Source organism: Somniosus microcephalus, chromosome 4, assembly GCF_052327205.1.
Source record: "Somniosus microcephalus isolate GS21.2 chromosome 4, FLI_Smic_1.0, whole genome shotgun sequence".
NCBI lineage: Eukaryota > Metazoa > Chordata > Chondrichthyes > Squaliformes > Somniosidae > Somniosus > Somniosus microcephalus.
In genome coordinates this window covers 37,469,019-37,476,891 of record NC_140990.1, presented here as the reverse complement: position 1 = coordinate 37,476,891, position 7,873 = coordinate 37,469,019, and the positions used below count along the sequence as shown (strand labels likewise).

The 7,873-nt window shown below is 47.4% G+C and overlaps 1 protein-coding gene across 1 annotated transcript; it reads right to left on the bottom strand.

Moving 5' to 3' along the window:
* Positions 1 to 589: 589 nt before the first annotated feature.
* Positions 590 to 7,384, bottom strand: LOC147118645 (uncharacterized). Its single transcript, XM_085984536.1, has 2 exons — positions 7,002 to 7,384; positions 590 to 1,977 (listed from the first exon to the last, which is right to left on the bottom strand). The coding sequence occupies exon 2, from the start codon at positions 1,620 to 1,622 to the stop codon at positions 942 to 944; it is 681 nt and encodes a 226-aa protein (XP_085840662.1). The 5' UTR covers positions 1,623 to 1,977; positions 7,002 to 7,384; the 3' UTR covers positions 590 to 941.
* Between the last annotated feature and the right edge of the window lie 489 nt (positions 7,385 to 7,873).

Sequence of the window (7,873 nt, the reverse complement as noted above, 5' to 3'; positions counted from 1 at the left end):
AACCTATAAAATTCTGTCAGGCCTAGACAGACTAGATGCAGGAAGGATGTTTCTGATGGCCGGGGAGTCCAGAACCAGGGGTCAATCTAAGGGGTAAGCCATTTAGGACTGAGATGAGGAGGAATTTCTTCACCCAGAGAGTGGTGAACCTGTGGAATTCTCTGCCACAGAGGGCAGTGGAGGTCAGTTCATTAAATATATTCAAGAAGGAGTTGGATATATTTCTTAAGGCTAAAGGGATCAAGGGATATGGGGCGAAGGCAGGGACAGGGTACTGAATTTGGATGATCAGCCATGATCTCATTGAATGGCGGAGCAGGCTCGAGGGGCTGAATGGCCTACTCCTGCTCCTATCTTCTATGTTTCTATGTTAATTATTCGGGTTGGGATCTTAGTGTGGCTACCAAGGCTAGGAGAGGCTCTCTGAAAGATATGGGGAGATGGGACATATCCATGAGGGTAACCAAATTTATGAGAACTTAAAAACTCTACAGTAAGACAGGAGAAAAGGCCTAAAAATGGAACAATTGGTAGCAGGAAATCCATTAGTCTCCTCTTATCATGGAAAAACCAAGGAATTGACACACTGTTTAAAACAAAGCTGATTTATTTGGTAGATATCCAGAATCAACATCACTGAATCAGATTATCTGGTCATTACCACATTGCTGTTTGTGGGAGCTTGCTGTGCCCAAATTGGCTGTCATTTGTCCAACATTACAACAGTGACAACACTTCAAAAAAAAAAGCATCTCATTGGCTGTAAAGCGCTTTGGGACGTCCGGTGGTCATGAAAGGCGCTATATAAATGTAAGTCTTTCTTTTAATATTAAATTCCACCCCAGTTAGAAGGGTTATTAACACCAGCAAAAACAATCCCAACTATCAGACTGAACATTGTTCAGTCCTGGATCTGATTAACAGCAGCAAAAACAGCAGAATCAAAACCCTGCTGTCACATGTAAACTCGCTGGTCTGCCAGCAGGTTGGATGACTGGGAGAATTCCTTCGCACACACGAAGCAGATGAATGGCCACCCCCTCGTGTGAACACACTGGTGTGCCATAAGGTTGGATGAACCTCTTCCCACAGTGCGAGCAACTAAACGGTCTCTCATCAGTGTGAACTTGCTGGTGTTTAATCACTCCCTCTGAACTTTTAAATCTGTTCCCACATTCAGAGCATTGAAATAGTCTCTCATCAGTGTGAATACGCTGGTGTTTAATCAGCTCTGCAGCGCTTTTAAAGCTATTCCCACAGTCAGAGCATTGAAATGGCCTCTCCCCAGTGTGAACACGCTGGTGTTCAGTGAGATTGGATGAGTGCTTGAATCTCTTTTCACAGTGAGAGCAACTGAATAGTCTCACTTCAGTGTGAACTCGCTGGTGTCTAATCAGTCCCTCAGAGCTTTTAAAGTTGTTCTCACAGACAGAGCATTTAAAAGGTTTCTCATCAGTGTGAACTCTCTGGTGTCTTATCAGGTGACATGGCCAAGTGAATCCCTTCCCACACACGGAGCAGGTGAACGGCCTCTCCCCAGTGTGAATGCGTTGATGAATTTCCGGCTCAGACGGGTAATTGAATCCCTTCCCACAGTCCCCACATTTGCACGGTTTCTCCATGGTGCCGGTGCCCTTGTGTCTCTCCAGGTTGGAAGATCAGTTGAAGCCTTGTCCACACACACAAAACACGTGTAGTTTTTCAAAGCTGTGAATGGTGCGATGTTTTTTCAGGCTGTGTAACTGGTTAAAGCTCTTTCCACAGTCAGTGCACTGGAACACTCTCACTCGGGTGTGTGTGTGTCTCGGTGCCTTTCCAGTCACACTGATGTTTGAAATCTTTTCCCACAGACAGAACAGACAAAGATTTCTCCTTCCACATTCAAAGGCCGATGATATTCAGGTCCTGATGAATGGAGTGACTCTGTCAGATCTTGTTGTGATGTTTGGTTTGAGTTTCCTGACTGCAATTCCTGCCCTGTAAAAGGAGTTTACACAAGTCATCACTAAGTACAGGATAGAAATTCGCAACAGACAGTTCTAGTTTCTATGGAACATTCTTTCCTCTCTTGTTCCCCCAAAGCTGTAAATCCCTGTCCCACACACTCTCCCTCCTCCCTGTGCTGAAATCCAAACCCATCGCACCATCTCCAACATTTCTTTCCTCCACTCCTGTAAAGTCTGTGGGTTGTGCAGTTAATAAATACACAGACTTCTGAAGTAACAAACAAACAGGTCTTTACTATTCGAAGGTCAGGGCGAATCTGCCCCAGCAATCCTGCCACAACACTTATATACTGGTGTGGTCACTATCGGTATTACAGTATACAGAAGCCAAACAAATAGTGCCACACCTAAAGTAGTTCTCTTAAAGGTGAACGGTTACATTCAATAATTCCCTTAAAGGTAGACGGGTACATACACTACAATCCTCCCTTTTTAGCTTATTACTTACAGAGTCCCCGTTAAACATACATATCTTCAACTTCCTATAAAACAAATTACAGATATAATCTCGGTGGAGTCAATGTCATATAAAACAATTTACAGATATAATCTTGGTGGGAACAGTTCACAGTTTCGGTCTCTGTGGAAACAGTTCATAGAGTCAGTCTCTGATCTTGACTCGTTCCAAACATCTCTTTGGTGTAGCCGGTTCACATGGCTAGCGTGACTCCTCCATAGCCTTTTTCTTGACGTAACAGCTTGAACTTTCGTCCTGTTGAACCAGCAGTGCAGACTTTTACAACCAACTGGCTGTCTTGATATTTTCCAGTTTTTCAACTAATTTAGTTCCTTTCGTAGTGTCCCGCCTGAGATGGTAGAAGTGCTAATATTTTAGACAGTTATTATCTTCTGCTTCTTCTTTTTCTTTTCTGCCTTTTTGAAACTCTCGGAGCTCCTTTCTCGGCTGCCAGCTGTAGCGCCACCAACTCTCTATGTTCCTTAGACCTTAAGTGCTTCATCCGGATTTCAGCACTTTGGGAGTTTTCATCACAAGCTGGGCAGACCACATCCTCGTAATATTCAGTGTCACTCAACAGGTCATGGTAATATTCTGGTTCGTCCTGAGTTAGGCCAGCGAGAGAGCCTTCTTCTTCCTCCTCACCCGTCTGGACGTTAGCTGACGGTGGTTCCTTCCCTAGACATCTTTCTTGAAAAGACTTCTTCATGCATTCATATTCATCCCGCTCTTCCTGGGTTATCTGCCATTCCTTCACGACGGACCTCATTTGTGAGTTCAATACCTTCCCTTCCATCGGGAATTGCGTTATCAGGCTATTTAATCCTTCTACTGAAGTAACGGTTTCCACATTCTTCTGTTCACCTTGATGTGATTCAACGTACTTTTGGCATCCTTGTAAAATTTGTGTTGCCACCTCAGCTATCTCCGTGACTTTTGAGAGCTCCGAACTCGTTCCCCCTGAAGACTGAAGCTCGTGTTCAGAGTGTTCCCCTTGCAGAGTCTTGTCCTTCAGCATATGAAGGAGTTGGCTGACCGTTAACTCTTCCCTGGGAACACGGTGGATCAGAGTCTTCTCCATTTCATCCACCTTTTCCTCCAATACTTCCACCTTCTGTTCCTCTTGAACTTTGGCTTTCAGCGCTCGGAAAAGTTGCGCCCTGATGCTCTCTAGTTCATGTTCAGGGACCATTCTTACAGTCTCTGAGTTTCTTACCGTTTCCTTTTCTTCCACTGAAAGGATTCCCAGTTGAATCTGTTCTTCAAGTTGTTGAACCTCGGTCATTGCCGCCTCATATTTGTCTTGGGTGTCCTTCAATGTTTTTATGAGTTCTTGGACATCCTGTCTTTCATGCTCTGCCATGTTTTTCACCTCTAATTTCTCATCTATGGAGGGAACTTCTACCGATGAGTCTGTCTTGGCCTTGAGCTCATCAAGAATTTCCTGCAGCCTTTGGACTTCTTGCTCATGTTCAACCTTTAGTTGTTCATATGCTTCTACTGAAACTAGCTTTTCGGAGGTTGCCGAGTTAACCCCCTCCAGAATTGTAGCCTGGGCCTGTTCATACTGTTCTTTCAACTTCTCACACTCTGCTTGTAAGGAGTTGTAGAGAAGAACTGGAATAAAATCCTGGCTTCCTGAAGATTCCTCTTCCTTTGGTTCGTTCTGTAAATATTCTAGTTCCTGAACAGCATCAGGGGAATGTGATTGGTATTTGGCCACGATGGCTCTATGGTCGCTCTCTGCTTGAGCTAGCTGTCTCTGTTGTCTTTCCAGGTTCTCCCATTCGGTGTCCCAGAACTTTTCCATATTTTTCATCTCTTGTACGAGACGGTCACTCAACTGTTCTGATTGTTGTCGTACTTTGACATAAGTTTGCGTCCGAGCTTGGTGTTCTTCCGTCGTGGATGAATCCTTTGCTTGAACAGGCTCAGAATTCTCTGTCAACCTGGAGTTCTGCTCTGCAGCTTTATTCTTCTTGGTACCATAAGTCCTTCTGCATGTCTTCGTTTTCTTCCCCATCGTCGGCAAGTCCCTTTTAGCCTTGTCTTCCATATTCGAATTGGTCTTATCATCATCCATTTCAGAATCTGAGCTAATAGCTTGCACTGAGTCCTCCCTCATTATGGCTTTTAGGTAATGCCATTCCATGTCTATTTTCTTAATCCACTCCCGTCCTAGAAGTGGTGGTCCTCCCTCAGGTAATACGTACAAGTTCATTCTTGGGTGTTCTTTACCCCTATCTCTCACCTTGACTCTTATTTTCCCCACGGGGTATACGTTATGCCCCGTGTATGTCTGTAATAAGAACTTGGTATTTCTTAAAGGTATGTGAGAGAATAGCCGGTGGTAGTCCCTTCGGTTGATGACTGATAGAGCTGATCCAGTGTCCAGCTCCATTCTTACTTGGACTCCAGCTATTTTTAGTATGACCCAGATGGTCTGTAGATCCGTTTCTTTACCCACATTGTGGATTCTCAGACTACCCAGCTCGTGGTTGTTTGGGTCCGAGTCTGAATTCTGTTCGTCTGAACTCTTCTCAGCCACCTTGTGTACCTTGTTGTACTTTTCTTGTGGTGGCTTCCTTTGATTGTTGGTCTTTTTCCCGGACCGGCATACCTTCGCGATGTGACCCAGTTTGCCACATTTCCTACACTCTTGGTTCTTAAACCAGCATTGATTCTGGTCATGCGTTGTCTTCCCACAACGGTAGCATTTTGTTGTGCTTGAAGTAATTTGGTCCACCCCTAGTGCCGCCGCCTTTAGCTGCATTTCCGCCGTTCCTTTCGCTGCGGCTTCGTGCGATGCAGCTATGAGGACAGCCCTGTCCAGTGTGAGGTCATTTTCTTCCAGTAGTCGCTTCTGCGTTCCTTCTTTGGACAATCCGCATACGAACTTGTCACGCAGTGCCTCTGTCAGATTCCCTCCGAACTGGCAGTATTTCGCTAGCCTACGCAGTTCGACCAAGTATTCCGCATTGCTTTCGTCTTTCCTCTGCGTTCTTGCGTAGAATTTGAATCGTTCAGCCAGCATCAACGGTGTGGGGTTCAAGTGATCCTTCAGCACTGCTACAATATCATCGAAAGTCTGATCTGCCGGTTTAGCTGGTGAGAGAAGATGCTTCAACAACCCGAATGTTTTCGCACCCATCATGTTAAGTAAGGTTAAAGCTTTTTCCTCCTTAGCTATTTTGTTAGCCTTACAATGTATCTCAATACGTTCTACGTACGTGGCCCAGTCTTCTATCTCCGAATTGAACTCGTTGATGTCCGCCCGCTTAGGCATCTTCCTTCCCTTGGGTACAACACAAATATTTCTTCAAGTATTCTTATTTATTTGTTTATTTCTAAGATGGCGGTTTTCCCGCAAAAATGGCGGTTTCCCGCTCTTTCCTTCTCGCCCCGCCCACTTCAATGGCGGTTTCCCGCTTCTGTCGTCTTCTCCGCCTAATGGCGGCTTCCCGCGTTTCTTCCCTGGTGGAAGGGGTACGCTTTCCCCACAGCGGACAGGTTCAGCCGCTGGGCTGGCTTTCGCACAGCTCCCCTTACTCGGCTCTGTCTTTTCCTCCCGCCCGCACGGCTCTACCGGCGCTGGGTACACCCCGTTAACGGAGGACAGCTCAGCCGCTGGACTGGCTCTCGCGCAGTCTCTCTCTCCGTACCCGGCTCTGTCGCTCTCTCTCCTGCACGTTCGGTTCTACCGGCTCTGGTTACCCCGTTGGTGGAGGACAGCTCAGCCGCTGGACTGGCTCTCGCGCAGTCTCTCTCCCCTTGCTCGGCTCTGTCTCTCTCTCCCACCCGCACGGTTCCTGTTCACCTCCCAGCCCTCTCGCAGACCGGTGTTTCCCTCCCCGGCTGCGGCTGGGTTTCTCTTCCCGCGCCTACTCCCAGTCTCAGCGCTTCGTGGCTGCGGTCGCTGCCCGGCTTTTCCCGCCGATCGAGGTCCGACTGTCTCACGACGCCGTTGGACCCGACTTTCTGACCGGCTCCGTTCCCCCTCGTCCGTGGTCGAGTGCACAGCCCTTATCCTCCGGATATTCTCTACACCTTCCCCTACTCACAGTCTCCGCGGCCGCCTTGTTTCCAGCTGATCGGCTCACTCCGCACCGTGGTAGAAGGGTAGTCAGTGCCTGTTGCAGATGGATGCTTTTATTGCTAAAGTCTTCCTCCTTCCTCCTGCTGCAGCCTCGTGTTTTCTTTCAGCAGCACGCCGAGGGCGGTTGCCTCTCTTCAACGCTCTCCGTTGCTTTGGTAGTCTTGCCGCAGGGTACGATCGGACTCGTCGCCACTGTAAAGTCTGTGGGTTATACAGTTAATAAATACACAGACTTCTGAAGTAACAAACAAACAGGTCTTTACTATTCGAAGGTCAGGGCGAATCTGCCCCAGCAATCCTGCCACAACACTTCTATACTGGTGTGGTCACTATCGGTATTACAGTATACAAAAGCCAAACAAATAGTGCCACACCTAAAGTAGTTCTCTTAAAGGTGAACGGTTACATTCAATAATTCCCTTAAAGGTAGACGGGTACATACACTACAACTCCCAGTTTTCCCCCTTCCTCTGCTCTGATTGGGTTCAGTTCTCCACCCGCTGTGTGCAGAGTGAGAATAAAATCAATGAGTCAATGATTGTCTCTCCTGGCCACTGGGACCCTGAAGCCCCGCCTCTGTTACCGCCCAAAATGGATGCGCATGCGCAGTGACCCCGCTGACCCGGGCGGCTGGGCCTGTCACCGCGGGACAAACACCGGGCCTGTGGGCTCTTATTCGGGGCCTGAGGCCTACACCGGGTGTTTGTGATGCTTCCCAGCCCAACCATGGGTCCAATTGCTCCCCGAGCCCACAATTTTCTACCGCCGCCCGCTGCCATCTCTTCCGTTTCAGACCAGCGCCATCATTGGCACTGCGCATGCTCAGAACACTGCCCGGTCCTGCGCCCTGGGCTCCTGTTGTCATTGATAGGGCACATTCTCCCTCGCGGGGAATTCTGGGGAACTACCCTGCCATTGAAAGCCGCAATTAGTGAGCGAAACTTTTTTAAATCATACCATCGAGATTGGAGCCGGAGAGGCAATAAACAAAACCAATTAATAAATTATGCAGAAACCCACATGCCCGGGCCCTCCGCCATCGTGTGAAGTGGCCGCCACTTTTCAGTTATTAACTCGTACCTCAGGCCCCAACCAGTCTGGTTTAATTGCTAAATATTTACTAACTGTGTTTTCTAACTTCAGTGCAGACCTGTTATTTCGAGGGAAACTTTCGAGGCACCTTTTTTTGTGTCCTATGTAAGAAGCTGTTAATGGCTTTATTAAGCTGGCAGCAATTTTTTTCAAATTGGGAAGAGGTGAAAAACACCACCAGCGATCCACCAAAACACACGGGACAGAGAAATCCACTTCATC

What these genes read in the sequence shown, in the direction of transcription:
- LOC147118645 (XM_085984536.1), bottom strand. Translation starts at nt 1,622, where the DNA reads ATGGAGAAACCGTGCAAATGTGGGGACTGTGGGAAGGGATTCAATTAC.